This window comes from Streptopelia decaocto, assembly GCF_964273445.1.
Source record: "Streptopelia decaocto genome assembly, chromosome: 1".
NCBI classification, from domain to species: domain Eukaryota; kingdom Metazoa; phylum Chordata; class Aves; order Columbiformes; family Columbidae; genus Streptopelia; species Streptopelia decaocto.
This window is the reverse complement of record NC_138663.1, coordinates 111,528,938-111,555,728: the sequence shown is the minus strand read 5'-3', so window position 1 is coordinate 111,555,728 and position 26,791 is coordinate 111,528,938. Positions and strand designations below refer to the sequence as shown.

General features: G+C 36.5%; 1 protein-coding gene across 8 annotated transcripts in view; it reads left to right on the top strand.

Annotated features, from left to right (window-relative positions):
- DMD (dystrophin) overlaps positions 1–26,791 on the top strand; it is a 1,259,796-nt gene that overhangs the window by 384,224 nt on the left and 848,781 nt on the right. For all 8 annotated transcript variants that reach the window (XM_082049442.1, XM_082049444.1, XM_082049438.1 and 5 more), the window contains exons 6-7: positions 5,692–5,864; positions 15,326–15,444. In XM_082049442.1, coding sequence (XP_081905568.1) covers positions 5,692–5,864; positions 15,326–15,444 — 292 coding nt within the window. The remainder of the gene's footprint in view (positions 1–5,691; positions 5,865–15,325; positions 15,445–26,791) is intronic.

The window sequence follows — 26,791 nt, the reverse complement described above, 5'->3', positions numbered from 1 at the left end:
AAAAAGAGGGGATTGTGACATAGATCTAGTAAAAATCAACATGGTGGATAAGGACACTTAAGTAATCAAATTTTGAGACAGCAGTAGAATAAAAATTCAAAACTCAAACTAGCATCTAGATGCTCTGAGTCTGCGTGTTTATATGATTCTGGTCTAAGAGTCTGTCCAATTTTTTGGCTCGGTTCCCTAAGCAATAATCTACAATTGTAGTTTTTTGTAGCATTAGAAGAAAAGATGGTGGGAAGCAGAGCCTGAGAGATTTTATATTAAAAACTAAACACTCCTATATAAAAAATCACATGTGCATCATTCATTGAAGTAGGGACCATTTTTCTTCTAATATTACTAGTTCAATTGTATAACTTTGTTTTAAATTATTTGTTAAGAGCAGATAGGATATGATACCTAGCTGTGCAACTTTTACTGATAATCCTTGAAACACTGTATTTTACTTTACTTAAATTATGGACTGAGATGACTATTCAAGTACATATTTTGATTTGTTTATATTTTATCCTGAAGCAAAGTGTTAAAGATGTGCTTTAGTATTAGCTGCGTACTTATAGATTTTTCTTTTACATTTTCCCACCACTCCTCTTAAAGCATACTTGCACACATGTAGAAGACACACATGTTCCCTGGTATAGTCTTCTGAGGTTTTTGACATTAGACGTGTGCTCTTAGATCACCACTTGCTTGCAGTACACACGTGATTCATTTCAAGCTTCATCTTAAGCCTGGTGGTAACTGTGGCAGTAGTTCTGATGGTACTTGTGACTTCAGCTGAACTACCCATGTATGAAAACTCCAGGGATGATATTTTACAAAGCGGTGGTTAAAGGTGTGTCACTTTCTTGGTATAGCCATAGTGATTCAGTCTGTGTTTACTCTATACTTAGAGTTCTATGTTTCAGTTCATTCTATTGATGGATTACTAAAAGGAAGTGACCTGCATGTTCTTGACTTCTCTTTTTATTCAAAATTTTGTAACTAAATTTCCAATTTGGGTAGAATTCACCTAGATGAAGTTTATCTGCCTGCATGTAAAAAACAAACAAACAAACCAACCAAAAAACCAAAAGAGAAACACCATGAGTTGTGTGGACAGTTACTCTTTTTCAGATGAACAGACAAGAAGCTTTTTCCAATTTCACATTCTACAGCCAGGACCAGTTTAGGACAGATCTGTAATTATACATGACAACAAAACTGTCTCTTGCAAAACTGTCAGTCTCTTTGCATAAAATGTGAAGAAGAAAAAAAAAAAGGACATGGTAGAAGAACTATGCATGAAAGCAATAATGAGACAGTACCAGTACGAATGGATGTCAGCAGTCCCATTGTGGAGAGGCAGCGGTAGAGGCATTGCAGCAGACAAGATTCTACTAATTCTTGCCACTCTAATTTCTGTTCAGTAGAAATCTTGTGTCCTTCTGTATCCCCTGTGGTGATTGTGTCCTTTCTTATCTAACCTGTTTTTCAGATTATTATTAAAAGTTTCACTGTTATTGAACCATCATTCTGAGTTGAGCACCTGCTGCCAAAGCTCTTTATGGTACTGAATCCATCAGAGTTTTTACTCCCTTGAAACCGCTGCCCTCTTTCTCACAGTTCTGTGATCCCAGCCTTACTGCAGCATTAACCTTTAAACAAAACCAAAACCAAACTATTAATTTTTAACTGTTACATTTGACAAAGACTCTTAAGAGTGGAAAATCATTCTATATTGCAGTGTGCATATTGTTTTGTTTTTAAGGGCAAACGTATTTTCATGTAGAGCATGGAAAAAAAAACCAAAACAAACTAGCAAAAATGTTTAGTAAGAGTCACAACCAAAACCTCAACTTTCTTCAGAAAAAAAGGCAAAATAATAGGCATATACATAAGGCAAATATTTCAGAGAGGTGCATTTCAACAGTCAGTCAGCTTGTTTGTAGACCTGTTACATCAGGTCTGTTGTGTGCTTGTTGCAGAACTGGTATTTTAATTGGAATTACCATTTAATTTCCTTTTGAATTACAGTGGTGGAAATGCAATATTAACAGTTCTGTCAATCCACCTCAAATCAATGAGCAAATAACATCCTTCACTTTGATAGGTGTCTTGAACATCTATGAAAATATTCTTAGAAGAGCTTTTTAAATGTGATTTGAAAGTCTTCAATGGATTCTAGCTATAAAAAAGTAATCTGTGCAGTCAGAATACCTGAAATATTGCAAGTAAAAATTACAATTGTCATTCTGTCAGGGAGCTGTAATGTCCCTATTTGATTGAGTAGATTTAAAACAACTTGCTTTGAGAATATCTCTCTTAGATTCTCTCCTTCCTTCCCTCTCTTCTAGGGGCTGGCATCCTGAAGCCAAGTGCCAGTCTTACAAAATGTTATGTGCCTGAGTGTTGGTTTTAGGTGGAACAGATGTAGTGCAAGCCTGAGGTCGTGCTGTGTTGCTGGCCACCTTACACACACACAGCTACACACACGAAGTCCAGGCCATGGTCCTGCAGCAGGGAGATCAGAGGTCCCCCGCCACTGTGGGCCAGGCCTTGGCACGCTGTTGTGCTTTTGGACGCTTCTCAGGGTGGTGACAAGAACAGCAGTGCTTCCATTCCATTCACAGCTTTCCATTTGACAGTTTGACATGTTGGAAGTCATCTTGGTGACATCTGTGTTGCCTTTTTCCCTGCTACTGTTCAAATTAGAGTATTTTCTTTTTGCCGTAAAATAGGTCCGTTCCCCAGGAAAAGCAAATATTTCTGTTCTCCAAAGTCGGAGTTTCCTATACCTTAGAGCTTTGTTTCCTGTAGGTTTTACTGCATTAGAAATTAGAGGTAACAAAGAAATGAGTATCAGAGGTCACCTCATCATTTGACAGCAAGGGTCAGAGCCTACCAGACACTTTGAAATGACTGTAGCTTTTGAACCTGGGATGCTGAGGGACCTTATACATCCAAAAGTTCTTCAGGCTGATGTGAGAACATCTCTACATACTACAGTTCCTGAACAGTACATCTTTACTGAGAAGCCTTCAAAAAGCTTCCTTCTAAATTCAGTGTCAGCCAGCACTTATCTGCTGAGACACTGATCTTACTCCAGGGCCCAGCCAACCTGTGGGCAGCGTGCCATGATGTACCACGGCATGCCATGGTGTGGCATGGTGCTGTGTGGTGGGACCGAGATGATGGGTGGGAGTGGTGGCAGCACCCCTCAGGGCACTCAGGATGACAAGGTGGCTCCAGTTGTAGAAGTGGAGTTTTTCAACATTTCTCACTGAATGTGAAATGAATTCAGCCTTCGGTATAAGATCAGACACCTTTTACTTTGTTATTTTAAATGCTTGCCATTCTTTAGGAGACAACAAAAAAACCCATACATGTAAGTCTTCACTGTCACAGAGAAATGCAGGAAAATGATAGTAAATCTTTATCCATTGTCAGTGTATTAAACTCAGCGAGATGAGTTTGAAGCTATTTTATATTCATTTACTCAAAAATAGAAATAAATGCTGAGTTTTTTTCTTTGTCTCTTTAAATCAAAAGGAAAACTATCACCTGGATTCTTCAGAATAATTTGCTTTCTGGCAACCTACTGTTTTATTGTTTTTGCCTAGTTTCCTCTGTTTCCTTTCTGTTGTGTTAATGTCAGATCACACACACGATTTTTTCTATATGTTATGAACTTTTATATTTCTAAATCTTGTGTTTCTGCATTCATTCATTTATCCTTCTGTAAGAAGGTGTGTTGTACTTCTCAAATATGGCTGTTTTCTTGTAATATAAATCTGAATTTGTAAATACAAGCACTTGATAAAAATCCAAAATGAGCAATGAAACCCTGGCTTGGCCAGTTCTCCATTACTGCAATGTCAAGATTTTCCAGTCTTTCATATTGTTTAAGTTTGATGGAATAGATGCTAATCTCAAAAATTTTTCTTCTTTTCTAGCACCTGAGTTCATGAACAACAAAATTTTCTATTTGTTATTAGTTAAGGTTTTTTGCGTGGAAATATAGGAGGCAAAACTTTTAGCTTCTTGCTGAATTATGTAAATTTATTTTGACAGCTCTCAAATATGAAGAATCTGAAAGTATTAATTAGAAACTCAAAACATCCACTCAGAAATATTAAGCAAAACTAAATAGTTTATTTTGTAATTTTATTAAAATCTTTACTTTCTATATCCTGGTGTAGAAATGGAGGCAACTCTAAAATATTGCTATTCTTATCTGACAGAATTTTATATTAATTTTCACTGGTGCAAACTCTATGTTAGACTAAAGTCAAGAATGAATCCCATGAAATTTGGAGAGGATCAGTTTCTCCTCCCATTTCAGAAACTAGTAACCTATAAATTTAACTTTATACCTAAGTCTCAAAAAGAAAATTGAAGACACTGATACGCTTTGGGTGGTGTGCATCTGAGATATAAAAATATGACATCCTTTTAGTAATTCATATCTTCATTTATTCAAATTATTGAATTAATTACAGTAAAACTAGCAAGCCACTTACCAGAATGAACAATAAAATGGTATGGTTTGGGGTTTTTTTAAGAGTATCATAGTAATTAATTTTGTTGTTGATTATTCTTTGAGATTACAGCTCCTACATGTTATCTTAAGGTTTTTAGAATTTCAAAAAGTGCTCCACCCTTTATAATAAAGTAGCTTCTGCACTGAATGTTGTTCTGCAACTGGTAGTGAATGCAGAGCAATTCAAGTGGAGAATTATAATGAAATTATATATTCCATAAGCAAGTAAGCAACAATAAGCAACTTTATATTGAAATTATATCTCAGTGAGTATTTTTAAAAAGCTGCTAATTTTTACAACATATATGGATAGAACAATGATTTAAAAGGAATTACTTTACAGGAAAAGAAATTATAGACTTTCTAATAGAAGTTTTGAGTGTCCTTTCACTAGTAAAGAAGTTCCTAAGAAATATATAATCAGTTCCATTATGTCAAACTCCAGGCTAATATTTTTAGAAGCCCTCAGAATTAATGACTTTTTGTAAAATGATAACTGCAGGTCAATGAGCTTTCTCAAATGAAAGAGGAATATTAGCTATTCATTAGAAGAAAAATACACAATACTCCTTTAATGCATGCAATGAAATTCACTTTTCATCCAAGTGCATCTATGCAAATGTAGTTTGCACGTTTAAGTAAAAAACATGACTGTGCACTGAACACATTTCTTTTGCCTTGGTACTTATTTCAAGTCTGTCAAAGAGAGAAGAATTCTTTTCATCCTTTTATGAACTTCTTCTGTCATATATCATACTAACTAAGGATATATTTCCAGAGAAAAGAAAACCACATGAAAAAATACTTAATTTGAATGATCTCTTTTCCTTTAAGTGAAGAAAAAAAAAATGTGCATCTCTGTTCATGCATGGAATGTATCACGTGGCACAGGAATGAATGTACTGAATGCATCAGCAATGGTGACGAACAAGCCAATATCAGTTGTCTTTAAGTATTCAGAATTGACTGCTATCATTATACTGTGACACCAAGTATGTTCTGTAATTACTTAGAAGATTTTTCTTGAATGCTTAAATCTAGGCAATGGATGTTTTGGGGCTAAAACCAAACCAACCAAACAAATAAACAAAAACCCCACCCCCAAACCCAAAACTTTTAATGAATAAGTTCAGTCATCAATGAAATTGTGTCTCTTATTGCAGGTTAAAGATGTAATGAAAAACATCATGGCTGGACTGCAGCAGACAAACAGTGAAAAGATTCTGCTGAGCTGGGTCCGCCAATCGACTCGTAATTACCCGCAAGTCAATGTTATCAATTTCACCAGTAGCTGGTCTGATGGATTGGCTTTCAACGCACTCCTCCACAGTCACAGGTAGGAAAACTAACTTTTCATTATTTCAGTGAGCTATAACAGGGTTTGAGAATGCTATATCTATTATGTGGGGATTTTAGCTCCTTCCTGTGTGGGTTTTTGAGCATTCTTTTAAAAGGCTGCCTGTTCCCTTTGACCTGGGTGCTATGTTTGGTGTTGGACTGTATCCTCTTGTGGAGGGAGAGGTTCCGAGCTTTCCACAGCACGGCTGAATATGCTCAGTTCAGATCCTTTTCTGAAATGTCAGTGTATATTACCAAGTAAATAGTCTCAATGAGTATGGGCTTGGAAGCTTTTGAGAAGAGCAAGGAATAAATCCATAAATAAGCCTCTGAGGATTTCCTAGAGAGAAAGAGATTTTCTGTTTGGGACATAGAGAAGGAAAATGTAGTGTTTGTTGAAAGCCTCTGTCAGTTGCTGGATTGCAAGTATGGATTTGCATTGAAAGGGCACAGCTGGAGAAAGCAGCCTTTGCTTTCAAAACCTTTCATGTTGTTTCTTCAGCTGATCTGAGGGAAGCTGATTTGATCAGAAATTGTCTTGTTCTAGTCTATGCTGTTGTTTTGGTTTAGCTCTAGCTGGCAACAAGGACTATGAAGCGGATTGCTTACTACCCCTCTGAGTGGGATGAAGGAGAGAGTTGAAAGGTGGGAAAGGAAAAAAATAAACCACCTTGTGAGTTAAGGACAGTGTAAAAAGATGGCAAAGGAAGACAAAAAATATAATAATAATACTAATAATTACAATATGCAAAACAGGTGATGCACAATGCAATTGCTCACCACCTTCAACACTGATAGCACATTGGTTCCTGAGCAGCAGTATTTGCCCCCTGGCCAACTCCAGTTTATATACTGAGCATGATGTCATATGGTATGGATTACCCCTTTGGCCAGCTTGGGTCAGCTGTCCTGCCTTTGCTCCCTCCCTCCCTGCAGCCTTCTGGCTGAAAAGTCCTTGACTTGTTATAAACATTGCTTAGCAACAACCAAAACATCAGTGTGTTATCAACATTCTTCTCATACTCAATCCAAAATACAGCACTATGCCAGCTACTAGAAAGAAAATTAACTCTATCCCAACCAAAACCCAGGACAGCTGTATAAAACTCTACTTCAAAGTTCTCTGTTGGTTCTGTGTACTCGCCATAAGGAAGACATGCAAGCCTATCTATCTTAAAGGCCTAGTTCTTGCCACTACTGGTTTTAAAGCAGTACTTATTTTTTTCAATGAAGTAGGCCTCCTGATCTCTCTTACTTCTATACCTCTCTGCTCAGGGGGGCTGTCCTGAAAAGTGCCTGACTGCTCCAAATTATCAGTGAAAGTTGAGGTTTTGAACAGGTAAATGGGAATGTTCTATTAAGTAAGAGACAACAGGGATTTACAAGCTACAAGTCAGGCCATTTCTTTTCAGTTGCATTAAAGGCTTAAAATAAAATAAAGCAAAATACTTGTAAAAGCATCATTTGAGACGATATATGCCTTCCAACTTAATCAGTGAAGAGCTGCAGATATTTCTTTCCAAATTTTTCACTGGCTCATTTAGTTTTCCAAATGAAGCTGTCTGATTAAATCTACTGCTGCTGTAGTCCAGTGTCCAACACAGAGAGCCATTTACAGTGGCTATGCCTCACACTATCTCAGGCAGAGCAGGCATCTCTTGCTGTGGGGCTGTTTTTTCACCCTGCATATACCTGGGAGCCTTGAGTAGATCTGACTGAACTAAGATCCAGGAACTTTCAATTACAAGTGTTGTTTGTAATGCTAGGAGTGAGGCATTATCTTCAGGAAGAATTTATTGTGCTCTAAAATGTCTTGGTGTATGTCTTTCATCTGCATTCAGTATTTATAACATTAACAACTGGCTTTCCCACCATCCTGCTGTTACTCAACTGTTGATTGATGTTGGTGGGTTTATACAGGTATTAGGAGAACTGCATTTGGGGAGCTAAATAAGAAAAGAATTATAGTGACTATGTCACTAGCTTTCAATTACTACTTTGTTCATTGATCATTCACTAAAATGGGTTTGTTGGGGTTTCTTCAGACATCCTCTTAACTTACTCTGTTATTTCCTCTGATGATCATTTCTCATTTTAATTTTCTCTGTGTCCTGATTTTGGCTGGGATAGGCTTTATTTTCTTCCTAGTAGCTGGTGTAGTGCTGTGTTTTGGGTTTAGAATGAGAGTAATGTTGATAATACACTGATATTTTAGTTGTTGCCAAGTAGTAGCTAAAGACTTTTCAGCTTCTCATGCTGTGGCAGGTGCACAAGAAGTTGAGGGTGTGCACAGCCAAGACAGCTGATCAAAAGGGATATTCCATGCCTTATGGTATCATGCTCAGCATATAAAGCTAGGGAAAGAAGAAGGAAGGGAGAATGATCAGAGTGATGGCATTTGTCTTCCCAAGTAGCCATTACATGTGATGAGGCCTGGCTTTCCTGGAGATGGCTGAATACCTGCCTACCGAGGGGAAGCAGTGAATTAATCCCTTGTTTTGCTTTGATTGTGTGCATGGCTTTTACTTTACTTATTAAAGTGTCTTTATCTCAACCCAAGAGTTTTCTCACCTTTACTGTTATGATTCTCTTCCCTATCCCACCAGGGGAGTGTGAGCGTGGTGTTTAGTTTAGTTTAGACAGCTGAGGTTAAACAGTGATATTCTGTCTCTCATTTCGTAAGTGGTTTCATTCTGATGGACCTGAATGTAAGAATGCAGTTATCCTGTAGAAACTGATGAATCTGTCTATCAATCTGACTCCATACTTGTACATGATTAAAAACAAACAAAAAAAGCTTGGCGTGGGATACTCTTCTATCTGCATCACTTACCTTCATGGAAGTGCTGTTATAGTATGGGAGCTTATGCATAATTTCTGTGGGCATTTCCCATACACAACCTTGTTAAGTGGGAAAATGCTGGTTTTTGCTCAACCACCAGGCTACTTAAGTCACACAGAAACTGTGATACAGAGAGGACTAAGTGATTCCTGCAGCTTTTGGTGGTACGGTGCTGCCTTTTATTGCACTGGATACAGCTGGGGTAAAAAAAATAGATATTTCAAAAATGCCAAAAAAATAGTTATACTGAAATTATATTGGATAGCTAATTAGTACTGTAGACTCAAAGACTAAACCCAGCAGTACTCCATGGCATATTTCATTTTCAGCAAATCAGTGCAGCAGAAGGCCAAAGTGGTGATATGTCTTTTTACCTAGACACAATATCAGACTGCCTGTTTCCTGATTAGGATATCTATCCGATACTCAGGTATTCAGCCTGCATGCTCTACGGGACCATGTAATATCATCTGGTGTCTGAAATCACTAATCAGAAATTCCATTTTGTCCCTCTCTGTAAGAAAAGCTCCAGAAGTCTGAACAGAGGTGCCTATTCAGGAACAGTCCTTTGCTGGGGAAAGCAGTTGCCGGCCTAAGGAACACTGGGATTGTTTAGACAAATCTCTGAGTCTGTATGTTCTACTTCATGCACTGCTGTATTCAGTTCAGTGCAAAGTTCACCAATTGTGAACATTCATTTCTTGCTCACTACGATTTATGCGCTTTATTTAGGTTTTCTAAAACAGGGCTGCAAAACTTAAGCTTGCTTTTACTCTTCTTGTGTCTGCTGCCATAAATCTTGGGTAGCTTTCTGCACAGTGAGCCTATCTTCAATAGAAGTGAAAAAGAATTACTCCACTGAAGTCTGGTCACTTGCCCAGTAGTTAATGCACTCATCTGGGAAATGGCGAGTGTGCATTCAGATTCCCTAACGCAAGTCTCCAAGACACACCAGTTGTCTTCTTCTGGACTTTAGTCACTAAGTTATTCTGCAGAAGTCTCAGGGGAAGACCTAATGTTCTCAGAAGCCCTGAGTCAGTAATTTTTAAGATGAACCTCTGTACTTAGTGTATTTGCTATATTGATTTTTAGTGACTTTGCACTTCATGTTCAGTATGCAGGAGCACTGATTTGCCCTTCAAGATTCAAGATACAATCAATAAAATAGGTACACGAACACACACTGAGTGTTCAGGAGCACTTAGTTCCATCCTCTAAGAATGAAAAGACTTCTCCAAGAAGTGCTGACACCTAACGTAGTCACTCTAAAATGAAGGTACACTTGTTGGGTGTCAGTGTCTTGGCTTCATGCCTAAATAAGGTAGTTTGAATATACATTTAATAGAAGTTGATCAAACTCCAGTTTAGATGAAATCTCAGAGAAAGCCAGTGTCTCACACATCCTGTGCTTTATTAATATTTTGTAGTTTGCATACATAGAATGACAAGCCCTCTGAAGACAAACACTTTTACATTTAGCTTCTCTGTTTTTCCTGTTTGATTTTTTCTCCTGGCCGTTTAATCAGGATTTAGAAGTGGGAGCAATTGGCATCATTTAGCCTCCTCCTTGTTTCCTTAAAAGTTAGGCCAGGTGATTGCCTTAGAAATTAGCACTTTTCTGTAGCTGTTCCTGCTTCAGGATGGCTGAGTGAGGAGAGGTGCAGGAAAATGATATTGAAAAAAGGTCCCGGATAGAAGCAAAAGTTTGTCTTCAGGAAGAAAAAGGAAAAGCAGAAGTAAAAGCAATGGTATGAAGAGGTATGAAAATACTTTTATTGTAAGTAATTGGTAGGTTACATGCTAGTTACTGGCTTCTGATTTGTTTATATTGTAAGAGTACTGAAAACATACACAAATTTTTCTTGTATAACTAAAGCTAGAACAACAACAATATGACAACTTTTCTCGTGAAAAGGAGATGGTAACTTCTATTATCTAAATGTGGCTTTTCTCTATGTACACTGATGGGAAGGTTTTTTGAATTACTTCTGCAAGTAGCTCTTATGCTAAATTATTTTATCGCAGCCCAATTCTAATAGCATTAAAACCTTAGCTAGATGTGAATATGGCTTAAGAAAATAGCTTATTAAGCATGCATGATGTTTCTTTGTGATGTTCATTACTTTTGTGGAATTATTGTTTACCAAACATTGTAAAGGTTGCTGTTTTAAGTTATAAAGGTTGGTGTTTTAAAGGTTTGTGATACTTTAGAGACACATCAGAAATGTCGAAGACATTAAAACAGTGCATCCTGTGATGTTAAAGTATCTACAAAATCTTTCACTTCCTTTAGAATTCTCCTCTGGAGCATATGCTTTGTTTCTCTTGCTTTTATTGAATCAACACCTTTGCAAAATTCATTACCTCTTCAGGATTCACTGCCATATGCATCTTAAATGAATTAACTTCAGGTCTATATGGAAAAAACTTTATTTGAATGAATAAGTAGGTTCTTTCTGCCAGAAATTCCGTTTATTTTTTCTTCTCGGCTCAGACACTTTTGGGGCGATTATTTGGTCCTAATAGCTATATCTGCATACATTAAAATTAGCTTTCCATTTTTGACAAAGATTTAGCAGGTTGTCTCTGAGGAAAAATAAGATGAAACTTTGAGGATGTGTCTTGAAACTCTGTATCGCTGCTAGGGGCTGCAGCTAAATTATTAAATTGGGCTCATCCAGCGATCTGTGAGTAGGAAAAGGTCATCGTCATACAGCCACACTTGTTTAGTAGGGAGAGCTCAAAGTAGGCTCACCCAGGCTGTCATATTTAGGGAATAAAGTGATTGACTCATTCTTAAATTGAATACAGTGGGTAAGGTATACATGAGACGCCCTGCACCCACAATTTATGGGTGTTCAGTGTGTCCTTCTGCTTCCTTGTGGGTCTCCTGGCAGGAATTCTTGGCCTGTCTGCAGCTCAGGCCCTTCCCTCCTCTGAAGCCTGGACCAAACTGCTGCTGGTTTGGCTGGGGGTGGGAGGGGTTCGAGTGCATCTGTCACAGAATACTTGAATGTGTTCAGGGAGAGGAGTGAAGACTGCTGGTTATGTCTCCTTGGCTTTACTCCCTGTTAGACATGAACCAAGCTGCAGACATAATAAATTTCCTCTCCCTTTGTACAATTTGAATATGAAAGGAGAGAATCAGTATTCCATTTTATTTCTTTTCCTTACTATTCCATGCCTAGTCACCCCTGTATTTAAACTCATTAGAAAGCTAATAACACATATTATTTTAAATCCTGCTTCAATTTTAAGTGATTTTTAAAAGCTATTTGCCATATACCACAATTCTTAAACTTCTAGGCTGTAATATCTCCTGAAATAATACTTGGTAGTTTTGCTACATAAATAAATCCTGTGAAACATCTAGACACATCACACTGAGAAGTCGATGCTTCAAGCTATTATGACACTTGTATTCTTTTGAAGGTGCTACTGAAATGCATATACTCAAATATTCTTTCAACAAAAGGGAAATCTGAAAAGTTAAATTGCTGTTGGAATAGAGAAAGCTTTTTTTTTTTTTCTTTTTAATTAAATTGTTGCTGTTTGAGCTGAATTGGTGCAGATCACTGTATACTTTTAAGTTGACTTAAAATCTCTGCTGTCTTCTGTATGTACAATACCAAGAAAATTAATAAGAAACCTGTCAGTGGTTTACTGAAGAGCTCTTAGTACTTCTTTTTCATAGTTGTGTCTCAAAGGGCTCAAATTTTTGCCATCTGTAGTAGGTGTAAGAGAGACATTCTGTGTAAAAGAGACTGCATGTGCAGTAGAGCTAGTACGCATGCAAATTCAACCGAGGTGTTCTACAACATGGTGTTATCTGAAATGTTGTTATTCAAACTTTTGGTTTGAGTGCTTGGCTGTTTTTTAGCTTATATTGTGTGTGTTGTGGGTTTTTTGTTTTGTTTTGTTTTTAATTATTCACTCTGTGTCTTATCTTGAGAATCCTACCTCTGCAGAAGATGTGATGATAATAGTCTTGGCCTATCTGGACACATTAACTTGAAAATATTCTCCTGGATTATGCAATTGAGAAGTTGGATGAAATTGGACATCTAAGATATTATTAATGATGACAGAGTTGGTTTTGTTTTGTTTTGTTTTGTTTTCAAGAGGAATACAACAATATTGTGTCATTTCTCAATGAAGAATTCTAAATGTTATTGTTCTTGCCAACTGGAGTGTTGTCTGTTTAGGAGAAAACATATTCCTATATATAAAATCTTATATCACCAAATCAGTCATGATTGTTGCTCTGAGCAGCACAAGTGTGATTAGAACATCGAACTAAATCACTGTAAAAGCATTTGAGGCGGTGGGAGGTCTCGTTCTTTTCTTTCTTTGTGCTAAAAGCTTTTGCCTCTGAATAATCTTTTACACCCTTGTCTCTGTAGTATTTGTGCAACACATCCTTGCAGAGCTTTTTAAGAAAGTTATAATAGAAACCTTCCCAGTTACTTCAGTGTTCTCTTTGGTAAATATGATATATGAGCTTACGGTATGCCTGTAGTGTCTGGTGTAGGAGTGTGGTGGGCTGATCCCAGTCAGCAGCTGAGCACCCACACAGCCCCTTGTATTTTTCTCCCCCTGCTCCTCTGGGACAGGGAAGCGAATAGGAAAAGCAGAAGCAAGAGGACTCATTAATCGAAACAGAGACTGTTTAATAACTGAAGGAAAGAATACAAAAACAGGTGATGCAAAGGCAATAACACAGCATCTCCTACAAGCAGACTGCCCAGCCAGTTGTCAAGCAGCAGACACCTTGGGAGACAATCCCCCAACTCCCCTCTTCCTTTACTCCACCATTTATTGCTGAGCAAGTTTTATAGGAAGGAGTATGTATCCCTTTGGCTAATTTGGATCACTTGTTCTGTCTGTGTCCCGTTCCAGCTTCTTGCCTGCCCCAGCCTACTCACTTGGGGAAGGTACAAGGGGAAAAAAAGAAAAGGTCTTGATGCTGTGTAATCATGGTTCTGCGACAGAGAGTTTGTTATTAACACTGTTTTAACCACAAATCCAGAACACAGCGTCATGTGGGCTGCTATGAAGAATGTTAACTCCATCCCGGTCATACCCAGCACAAGAAGGATGGAAAAAATTGTGCAGACATAATCTGTATTTTGAAAATGCCTATGTTTTAGTATACAAACCAGTCTGTGAGATCACAGACTTAATGCGTCCATGGTTAGAAACAGAGATTACCACCTCTTAAGTTTCATCTCTCTATTTCTGTCCTGCCCTCAGCCAAATTTAATGTTTTGAAGTTTTTCTGCATGTGGGAAGGAGAAACCTCTATTTTTAATTAATGTATAAGAACCTTTGCATAGAGAAGCTCTCCTCTCATTAAAAAAAAAAAAAAAATGGACAGCAAAGGTGCATAACTGGAAAGTTACTAATGAATAAATAGTATTTTTCCTTTGCTCTCTTAGTAGAGTACGATGTAATTAATGTTTTTGCCATCTATTATAACTATGACATACTGTTTAAAATGAACTTCTAAAATGAATAAAAATGTAAGTAAATCTATCATAACTAATTGCAAAATTTTAATTTATCAATAACATACTTGATTTATCTGTAGATAAAATTATAAGTTTAAATATTTTCTGATTTAGAACACTGTGTCAAAGTCACAAATAGTGTAGTTGTTTTTCTTCATATTATATACACATTAATTACAGAATACTTCATTAAACTTTTCTTTTGCAGAGCACTTGAAAACAAATTCTGATCTCCTAATGGATAACTCTCAGATGAAATGTCAAAGATCACAGTGTATTAACATTATTTATATTGCAAATAGTGCAACTGATAATAACAAGGGCTCAGACTGTGTATCTGAGCAATAATTTAGCTTTGGTCATTCTGTCTTTTCCTGCAAGTGCATGTAAATATTGCTCTAGAGCTTTTGCTGCAATCAGCTAAAACCTATGAGTGAACTAAAGTTGTATACTCATCTGAAAAGTGTGTATTTTTCTAAAGGTTTTGGTAAGAAATGGGTCATGTGAACCTATGCTGCATATGTTCCCAGGTCATGAATTTTTGAACTTGTTGACCAATTTTGATCAGATAAAACAGTGAGCTGGTAATCTCAGTAGCAATTCCATTCTTAGAAATAGGAAGAGAAGTGACAAACTCATGGCTGGAGACAGAAGGGAGGAAGGCTGGAAAATGACCTCAGTAGTTCCGTCCTGCTCGGCCACCACAAACCAGTCTCAGTGTACACAGCCACAGCACATCACCCCTCTCACCCAGGCACTCTTGGGGACTGGAAGCAGGAGCAAACTCACTGTGGGCATTTTAGGCAGTGACAGGAGCAGAGTGCTATGGGTGAAAACAGGCGGTTTGGGGGAGTAGAGGTTATAGGCTGCTGGGACTTAGTGGAGAAAAGAAATGTGGTAAATGTGATGGTGATGGAAATCGATCATTATAGGGTGCAAACCAATTAGAAATCAAGCTTGATTAGTTCCAGCACTGATTGAACAGGTTATTTCATTAAGGAAATAAAAAAGTAGTAGCTGATGCTGATGGATGGCTGTAGAAATATGCAATTAAATCTAATACTAAAAATTAAGAAACTTCATGTTCATGTTATTTTTTTATTTTAGACCAGACTTATTTGATTGGAATGCTGTTGCTTCTCAGCGGTCACCTGTACAACGATTAGACCATGCCTTCAACGTAGCCAGGCAACACCTGGGCATAGAAAAACTCCTTGATCCTGAAGGTTAGTAGAAATTATGTTATTTTCTCCAAGTGGAAAATCAATTTTTCCATGCTTTTGGTTGTAAATTTGACTTCTTTGCACATGAATTTAACATTTTGCAAGATAAATCTTAGACTGAAGCAAAATGCTTTATTTACGTTTTAATGTTAACTTTGTGTGCTATTGAAGTAGCATAAGAACTGCCTGCATGTACATGCTCTAAAGCAATTTTTTCCAGCTTTGAGGTGAGTGTTTTAATGGGCATGCATTGAATTAAAGGTATCTCAAGAAACAGCTGATTTCTGCTTCAAAAGTTTAGAGGATCTGCAGCTTTTATATCTTCTGGAAAGATCATGAGTTAAAATTACTTTTTAATATGTATTCAAAATATGTATTCAAGCTCTAGATATTAATATCTTTAAAATATGACTTATATGTCTTCCATATATTGAAATTTTATAAGGATGACATTACTCATATCACTATTGGTTAGTCTTATATGGAACAGACTTGCTTGTTTTACCTTAAAAATGTATTTTGTACATCCTATGAAGTCATGTGTGAAATGTTTATTCTTTTTCATATGATCTTTTAAATTCTGTGCATTTCTTTATATTCTCTGCCCCACTTGCTGCATTGCTGAGGGCCTAAGCAGTTTTCCCTTGGAGAACATTTCTAGAACATCTTTTACTACAAGGCGATGTTGAACAAAACTTATTTCCTTTTTGTGTATGCCTTTGTATATTTATATGCACTGTCTTTTTCTACACTGTGATCCATATGCTGTTTTCATGCAATTTTCTACAATTTGCCTAATAAGCCACTAATAAATGTAGTTTTCTCTATGTTTGTACTGTTCTCAGTGGCTCATCTCGTGATGAGTTTCTGAGTTGAGGAACCAGAATTTAACAAAATGTAAAAATCAGTCTAAAATATAGCATTAGGTTTCTTAATGTTTAAATGTAGTAGAGCATGTCTCAAGATTGAACTAATAACCTTGTAACCCTTATATTTACTTAGGAGCAATGCATGAAAGAGCTGCTTATGCTGTAGGTGAACATCATAAAGCTCTCTGGTTCTGTAACCTTACTGCTTTGTAGAGTGAAAATCTATTAGAGGAGATGGTTTAATTCAAGATGGCAATATTTTACCATGTGTAGAACTAAGAGAAGCATCTCAAGCTCTGCTCACAATTAAGGCAGTAAATAAGATATAAGAGTCAAAGATGACATGGACTCGCCACCTCATAGGTGAAAGTTCATGAGTGCCTCCTCAGTGTCTCTCTTATGTGCAGCGAGGTAGTTCCCTTTATACCAGCAATGTATGGGGTGCCTATAGTGGAACTTGTGGAAGAAACGCACAGTAAAACCAGTACAGCATTGCTTGCTGGCACACTGTCATTTCTAGAACTGAATTTGTGTGAGCCACTGGAATAGGAACAGACTTGGTATGTGCTAATGCATGAGGTGCAGCTTGTACGCTCTGAATGAGATTGGAATTGAAAACTGGGTTGCACAACTGAATAGATAAAGTTGAAGTCTTTGCTATAATTGGTCGGACTTTCTTCTTAAAATAGATTAGGGAGTAAGTTATTTTCTGTATGTAAAAGTCACTTTTGATTAGACATTTTATTCTAGTTTTGGCAAAGATACTTGCAGTTGTTTAGCCAACAACTGAAAATCTCTTAAACATTGGTGGTTTTCCAAATGTCTGCTGTAATTATTTGCTATTCACTGTTGTAAATTGTGGTACTTGCAACTTTTTTTTCCCCTTGAAATAAAAGACTTCAAACTTACCCAAAGGAACAGTAAATTCTGCACCTATTTGAAAACATATGAATTTCTGAAAGTATAACAATATAGTTCATGATAATAAATCTCTTCCTAGACTGAAAAGCAGAAGTACTGGTACATAAGTGAGGAATCTTCTTTGAAGGTTCCAGCATTCTACTTCTGTAATTTTCCTTTGTATATTTATCACCTCTCCTAATTAGATACTGAAATATCTCTTATTGTGTAACAACACTTTATTCTCTGGCTGTTAATTTAATAAAAACTGCAAAGTGCTACTATATTAGAACAAAAGGGAGTATTCGTTCAGTGGTGAAATATTATTTTAATGTAACATAATATTTGTCAAAACAACACATAATTTGTGAAAGCACTTCAAAGATTGTTTTTGTTAACTAAATATTTGCTGTCTTGATATTTTGAAAATACTATGTAGAAAGGAAGTCACTTCAATAAAGTCCTACTTTTCTGCAGCTGTATAAAGTAGTTAAAAAAAGAAAGGATTGGGGTTTTTTCTGTTTGTGCTCTGAGGTTATTGATGACTGATACTTCTTGAAACATGACTAGGGAGTTTGTCTTAGCAATTACATTTTGAAAGGTAAATATTTTTGTTCAGCTAGACATTGTTTTTCTAGGTTATATATGAAGTTTGGTTTTGAGGTTGCTGATATTTCAAGTCTGTCCCATGAGAGATATTCAGTTTGTTTCTGAGCTTGTTGTATTTTAAGTTGGTCCTGTGAGCAGCTTTTAAAACATGGTTTCAGAATATGGTGTCCATTCAAGTCACTAAAATGGTTAAGATGTGGACTATGTTTAAGCATTTCCTGTAAAAAGTGTGTTGTGTAGGTTAAAACTTTTGTGTTTTGATTCATGGTTCTTGGTATTTTCCTCATTTGTATTTACTGGGAGAAATGCTTTTTTACATCAGCAGTGTATCTTAAAGCAGGCATTTTGGTTAGTTTTCATGCAAGTGAACTTAACAAAACCAACCCCAGCCAGTTGTATTTGTACTGATGATGACAAAAGCACTAGGCATCTCCTATAAAAGGTGGGTTCTGCATCCTTGCACCTTCTGAAGAAATTATTATTTTATACACGAGTCCTAAAGTAGTTTCCCAAGATGGTGAAAGATCTCAAGAGCAAGACTTAAGTGACCTCAGCCACTCATCCTGGTTTGTTCAGCTTGGAGAAGGCTGAGCAGTGACCTCATTGCAGTCAACAACTTCCTCAAGGTGGGGAAAGAAGAGGGGAGGTGCTAATCTCCTTTCTCTGGTGACCAGCAATAGGACATGAGGAAATGGAATTAAAAGTTCAGAATGGACATTAGGGAAAGTTTCTTCACCAACAAGGTAGTTGCTCACTGGAACAGGCTCCCATGGGAACTGGTCACAGCACTAATCCTGTCAGAGTTCAAGGAGCATCTGGATGATACTCTTACTCATATGGTTTAGTTTTAGGTAGTCCTGGGAGGACCGGTGAGTTGCACTTTGATCCTTATAGGTCTCTTCCAACTTGAGATATTCTGTGGTCTTTTTGATTGAATCTTACCAATGAGTGAAATGTGAAGAGGCATATATGTCTATCTGGTGTTCACTACTGTAGCATATGAAAGATGACAAGGGCAAAAATGAGAAGATGTGGGGGAAACTGATGCATAGTAGAAAGTGTTATTTAGAGTCAAATTAATAAAGACCTGGAGATTAGTGGACAGGACTTAAAAGGGAAAGTGTATTTGCAAATCTAGTATTTTAGGCCAAAGTATACCTACATAACTGTTTCATTAAAAGCGTTAATTTGGCAGAAACTAAACCTCCTTGCATTCCAGCTTGTCCTCAGTATTTTACTGGCGGCTGGAGGCAGTAGATCTTAGCTTCCAAGTGATGCCCAGTTACACCAAATGACCTCAGGTCAGCACTATAAATCCAATCATGCTAAACAGCCAGTCCGGCATTATGTTGAATTCACATGATTATGGATTCACTAATAGTGCAGGGTTGGGTCATGGCTGTTGAATTTATGTGCTTACTTGGATTCACGAATAGTATAATATATAGTAGAAGTCTGAACACACCCAATGAGAAATTCTCACTACTAGATCTACAAATAATGGTGTTTATTAAAGCAACAGGTACAAGTTCTTTAGATTGTTTTTGATAAAAAACACTTCAGTTGCAAAAAATACACTTTAAGTTACCCTTAGGTACCAAATATATATGTACTAAGATGACTATATGGTGCTACAAATGTGATCACAAATACAAGCCTGAAGTCTAAGTTTCCCGGGAGAACACTCAGTATAACTAAGTGTGCAAATCTCTCCCAAAAGAGACCTTTTCGGGGAGAAGATAGGCTCAGCCCATTGACTGATCTCTGAAGTCTGGGATGCTGTCTCCTTGACTTCTCAGTGATGGTGTCTTCACTGATTTTCTCCTATTGTTAGGATATTTTATACTATTTTTTACTATTTTATACATTTAGGTGGAGCTTGAGTGACTCTGTCATATGTACCTTTGTTATTGATTGTGGTAAAATTCTCTCACTTTGGTTTTAAAGGTACAAACTTAAAAAAATTCAGAGAGCATGCTCAGGGGAACATGGAGGCAGGTATCCTTTGGGATGGGGGTGTATCTTGGTATTATAATGAGATTATAATAAGCAAAGTTTATCCACAAGACAATTTTCCCCACAACTGCTAGCTCGGGAACTAGCATGTTGGATGGAATGGAATATTTATCTCTTACTTGACAGCAGCTGTGTGCATGGTACCATCTAGTTCCTGTACCTGCCTAATATGCAGAGCCTGGCCATGGTATCTCCACACCACTCCACTCTCTGTACTCCTTGGTGCCAACACACTGAGGTCTCCCCAATTTTATTCTCAATAAGTGTACCTTCGATGATTAGTTTCAGTAAGTTGCCCCTTCAATAATTATTCCACAATAAATCACAGTGACCTTTTATTATAAGACATTTATTGTTATGCAGCTAAGATATTTTAAATCTTTATAATGTTCTCTGTGATCCTTTCAAACAAAAGAAATAGTTCTTTTCCTTTGGTTGTTCAAGAGTGATATTTGTGAGCTTCCAATCATGTCTCATTCAAATCAAAATGCCGTGCAATGAACATTACCAAACCCAGGTCATTTTACTAGTGATTTTTGTGCAGGTGTGAGTGGTGAAGCTAGCATGTGCAAAATTGTACACAGTAATGTGTATTTTTTTAATGTTATTTTCTTTTGAATACCATTACTCTTGGTACAACTAAAGAAAATGTTCAACTGTTTTTTCAGACCTTTGTGATGACTGTTGTGGTATTCTGGATGTAAATATGAGTTTCTGACTTCTCAAAATATTTTGGTTGGTTGTTTTCGATGTAATTAATTCAGGTTGTTTTTCTCTGATTGCTCTCTTGATTTAGATTATATTAGAAATAAATAATATAACTCTCTCAATGTTTTTCTTTTAAAACTTATGAACTTACAGTCTTGAGCTCCCTACATTTCTCACTTTGATTCTTAGCTGTTGTTATGTACATGGCATGAGTAGTGATGGAAATATTTCCCATCTTTGTTGTTGTGGGTTCACTCTATCTATTTTCAGCATGAGACTTACATCTTTTAGTAGTTAACTGATTCTTCATGCTCATTTTATCTTCACTGCAGTTGTGTAGGGACATGATTCTAGTCTTCAAATACAAACTTCAGAAAATCTAGTAAAGGCTACTATGTTCCTTGTAGTGTGTCCACTTTTTCATGAGCATCCTTTTAAATGTCACCAAGCAAAGAACAGGACAAGCAAACAGCAACAGTTGTGTTATGGTCAGCAACACGGAGTAGTTAAATGTTATTGGCTGACTTTACTTTTTACTTCAGGATAAAACACACATGTATTTAGGATCAGAAGGGTCTTTTGAGAAACAGTAGAGAGAGCTCTCTCAGAAACTGAATCTGAGAATACATATAAGCTGTCTTGTCTTCCCCCTTACAACAACCAAATATGAGTGTGGTAGCAGTGGCAGCAGGAGATGAAGTGTCTGTGTGCTCCCTTCTAGCAATAAACTTCTGGTTCTTGGTTTAATGAACTTGTCCCTGCTGTAATTTTTCTGGCTCTTGTGCTTGTTTGTGCTAGCCCGATGACAAATAGACTGTGAAGTTATATAATGGCATTTCTGCTGTCCTTTTTAGGTGAAGTAATTATCCAGTTTCTTATACTTTACTGTGTAGCCTGATAAAAACCTCGTTTAATCCATCCCAGTCACACTTGCCATATTTTCCTTGATTTGCACTTATGACATGCATTTTTGGCACCATTATTAAGTGATAATGAGATTCAGAGAGTTTTCCATTTGATAACTTTTTTGTTTGATCTTGAGTTTGCATACTTCTGCATCTCAACAGTAATGGGTTCTACTGTACCTGTAGCAGAAAGAAGAGGGGGGAATAAAAACCTGTCAGCATTGTAGTTTGTGAAATTGTTAACCCTATCTGTATGCAGTAGTTGTGTACAGTGGTATACTATCGTATACTATTTTTCAGCTTATTTATTGCCCTCACCGATATGGCTCATGTCAAGGCAATATGAGAAGGTATTTATTTTTCTATCATAACCTAAATTTTAGAAATGTTTTGCCTATTACAGTGTTGGTATGGGGGATTTTTTTTTTTTTAAAGGCTGAGGGGAGACAAGTCACAAGAGCTATGTTTGATATTGTGCTGCTGATAGTAGTCAAGGAAATTGCTGTATCAGTGTTAGAAATCATTATTTCAGTTGCACAAAAACCTTAACTGTTAGAAAACAAAATTAAAAAGGATCATTTTCTTCATGCTCCTTTTGATTCTCTAATCCTGGAATACTGTTGGTTAAATAAGAGGAAAGTCTACAGGATTCACAACAATAAAGAATTTAATTGTTACAGGATGTTATTACTGGACTTTGCACATAAATACTTGGACAGCTTTGTGTCTGGAGTTGCCTTTTAATGCCACTGGCTTAGTACCAGCAGTATATTTTCAGTTGGGACACTGTCATAGTGTCTGATTTCTGTTACACAGCTATTTAGGAAAAGAAATGCAGATCTGCAGGAGTCCTCAGTCCTACTGTCAATTTAATGCTTTATCAAGTTGCAAGATTGCTGGATATGTTATTTATTTTAGTCATATCTTTAGTGACAGCAGAAGATTGTGTTTGAGAACTGTCTTTTTATATTTGCTGGTCTGAATATTCAATAGTCTGTCAGTATTTGAACCTGTGTATGAGTTAGATAATGCAAAACAAAAATTCTAAGGCTGGGAAAAATTTACGTTAGTAATAAGTCATCAGTTATATATATCTTAATATGTAATATTTGGGTTGTTTTTCCTTCTATTTTGAAAGTAATAATATATTAATAAAGTGCAGTGTAAATATATACACACCTAAACTACCAAAGCCATTTTATCCAATTTGTGTTTCCTGAGTGCTATCACCTGCTCTGAGGTATTCTACAGCTGTGCATTTGGAATGTTTCTGTGAAATACAAGATTAGTTGATGGTTTTGATTCTGACACTGACTTCTAAAATTATGTCCTGTATCAAGATAGTAATTGAACAATTGTTAGCTCTTAGCGGTACTGTTCAGACAAGAAAAAGATAAATCCCTTAAACGGTATTAAGAACTCCTAATCATGTCCCCTCTCCCTGATGTTTTTGAGTCTTAAAATTTTCCTTTTAAAAAAAAAAAAATACAGGAAAAATGCCTTGAAGTATTCCCTAGAAGTTTTCTTCATGTTCTGACATATGAATTCTGCTTATCTCTAAGCATTGCTTCCACTGGAACTACATATAGCTGGGATAGCTGGGAGGACTTGGATTAACATTGTTGCAGCATTGAAGCACAACAGCAAAAGCACAACCCTTTAATTATTGCTTTGTCATTTGTCAGTACGAATTGCAGCTTTAAGTGCTGGATATGTCATCGTGCCGTATAATGTACTTTGTCTTTCATTTGTAGCACAGCTCTGAAACACAGCAAGCAAAGGGCTATGGAAATAACTTCAAAAATAACAGTGAAAGTATACAATATTTTGGCTATGTGGTGCAATAGGTAAACTTTTTTTTCTGAATAAATTTGTAATAGAAATAGGTTTTTCAAGTGGTTGCTAGTTTGATCAATATTCTTGTTGTAATATTTTACTTTACAGTTCCTTTTGAGAAATATTTCCCCCCAATTTAAACTGCATTTCCTATTTTCCTACTGATAAATGAAATACCTGCTTTTTCTTTGCAGTCCCAAGCAAATACAAATAGTCAGCAAAAATAGTAAATTCACAAGCTTGCATCTAAACCCACTTTCTCTTCCTGATTTATGAACAGCTTTAATAATGCCTCATTGACCTGTGAGCAATTTAATTATAAAGAGACTTCTCGACAATCAGTAACTTTTGCAGGTTTTCACGGAAATAAAGAACTAGAAGAGTGCCACGTTAAGAGACTGGAGGACAAAACAGGTCCTTCTTGTTATCAGTGGGAAAACTTACAGTAACTGGGATTTCATTGGGAGCAGGGCACATATGTTACATAAGAAATTACAAGATTTTCTGTCGCAATGGATTTGCAGAGTATAATATCACTTGAAATACTGAACTTGAATTATAAAGAGCTCTCTGGTAATCACAGAATCACAGAATGTCAGGGATTGGAAGGGACCTCGAAAGATCATCTAGTCCAATCCCCCTGCCGGAGCAGGAACACCTAGATGAGGTTACACAGGAAGGCGTCCAGGCGGGTTTTGAATGTCTCCAGAGTAGGAGACTCCACAACCTCCCTGGGCAGCCTGTTCCAGTGTTCAGTCCCCCTCACTGAGAAGTTTCTTCTCAAATTTAAGTGGAACCTTTTGTGTTCCTGTGGTAACTCTGCGTTGTAGGTATTTCAGCAATTCTTAGATGTAATTATCAATATATGGAAGGTCTGAAAGTTTTGGGGATGTTGAACAGATAATGTGATATTTCTCAACAGCTTATTCTGGCAAAAAGAGTTGGATGGGTTCCTTCAGTGTTTAGACTCTGAATCTGACTCTGAGTCAGTCTCTTTCTTGTAAACGTAAAATATAAGCATCATGGTAACATCAATGTAGGCAAGATATAAAAATAAACAAATCCATGTTGTCCAAAATATTCCATATTTTGTTTCAGTAATGAAGACTAATATCTTTCACCCCAGGAGGAAAAAGTAAGTTATTGCATTTCCAATATTTAAAACATCATAGAAGCTATTTGCAGAGAATGTTGAATTCAGAGGTTTTCTGGTATGCCACTTAGGGAGAAATTATATATGGTAGATGGTGACACCACTGAGAGTTCAGCCTTCTAAAATAATACCCATTCCTTCTATTATCAAGCAATGGAATTTTCTGAAGTCTTATATTCTGAAATATTTACATCTGACCATTGTTTTCATTGAGAAATACAAAATTAAGGGGAAAAAAAAAGGGAATTGGGAAATGTTATTTTCTTGTACTTTTTACAAAGATTTATTCTTAAAGATAATGTTAGAGGAATACCAGATGATCTTAAAGCAGTCAAAAGGCCTTGTATACGTAATGAGAATGAAAACTAAAAAAGTACACATCTGCTCAAACTACTTGAACAGGATAAAGAGCTCTGCATATGTTCTAAAGGGCCACAGACCTCTGTTACCTTGTAATCAGTAATTTTATCTCCCTGTTTTAATGAAGTCCAGTGTAATGGAAGATGCATTTCAGCTGACAACACACTACTGAGTCATCTCAACATTGTGAATGTGCTTGACTGAGATTATTTCTCAGCTGAAATGGGTTAAGGGATTTTGAACACTATCATTGTTTTTTCTATGTCCTGCTGTTGCTCTGCTTAAAGTGTGTTCTGTGGGTAAGAATGTTTCATCTATGACCTCAGCATATGTGTCTCATAAAAGCACATATGCCATCGTTGGGGCTTCCAGTAATACTTTTCTGTTGAAAGTAAGGAAAATAAGGACTGTTGCGAAGAGCCATGTGGTAGGAAAACATGTGTAAACTAAATTTGTTAACCAGAACGTAAAAGATTTTTTGATCTACAAATATATTTTGTCAGAATTGTACATCACATAAAACAATGGTTATTAACTGGTTTGTCATGCATAAAATGGGAAAACAGTCCTTTTCCTGAGGACCTTCTGACAAAATAAGTTTGTTTCTGTGCATATTAAAAAAAAAAAAAATTAGTTGTTCTTCCCTTTGTCTATATTTTTTCTTCTCTGTTAAGACATGAACAACCTCTGATTTTTGTGATTCCTAGAAATTATGGAAAGCTAAGTCTCAAGGTATATACAGGAGTCTTGGAGATCATGCATTATAGCTGTATGAACAAAAGTATCAAAATTAGGAGGAAGAGGACTTAACCTTTCATCTAGGGCATAATGGCTTTTTATAGGATGTATCTTAAAATTTTGTTTACCCTTGCACATGTGTATAAGATATATATGTATATATAAATACTTGATCTGCAAGAATAAAGGTAGACTAAAAAATTAAGAAAGCAAGCTCATGGTATCACAGGGGTTTCGATGCTAAGTGCTTGTCTTATAGACCTTTTAATAGCTAAGTAAATACTTCTATAGGATCATAGTGTCACAGAAGTAAAATCTAAATGAAGTGCATATATTTTTTATTAATGTCTTGAAGTTTAAATGCATAAGACCAAAGAAAGGAGAACTTCATGATTCTTCTTTAAAATACATTAAGATCTTGCAGCAGTGATACCTATAATATGGTTTACGTTTTATGAATGAAAGCAGGCGTACTATTAGTATATTGGAGAGGTGATAATCATATTCGCCTTGGATTGTTAGTGGTGGTATAACTCAGGCATACCACTATACATTTCTGTAAAACTGTCATAGCTTGTAACAATGTTGTTCTTTAAATTGGTAAGCTTCTGTGACCACTCTTACTGTTCTTCACATGATGCTTACTTCATCATGAATGAGGTACTGCAGAGACTTCCCTCATTTCTTACGTAGATGTTCTGCTCAGGGGAGTGTTTGGTGTGGTTGGTTGGTTGGTTTGTCTGTTTGTTTGTTTTTCATTTTCCCAAGTTCTTTATAAATCTTTGGGTCTATATTAACATTCTGCAGTCACAGTTCCTCAGAACTGTCTGTCAAATTATAATCATGGGTCTGCTCTGACAAATAATCACAAAGGTTTCTTTGTCGCTGTATCACATTATACATAATTTTCTCTTCACCGTTACCAATGCCATGTTCTAGCCTTGTTTTTCCAAATAAATAATTTCTCTGTGTTAAAATATTAACCCAGGTTCAATTTTGTGTTATTTTCTTCCCAATTTTTTCGTATGTTTTAATTGCACATGTATTATGTATTCCACTGGGACTTGCTATGCCCTCAATCCATGCTTGAAGCTAAAATTAATGATGTTTGTTTATAGCATGCTTTTTTAACACTGTAATTTAATGAATGAAGCCCTTTGCAATTGTGCACATAGTTCCTAGTTGCTCAAAATAATCACTAATGGAAGACAACTGAGAAGAGATCATTTAGAACAGAATTATGTTGTCTCCTGCAT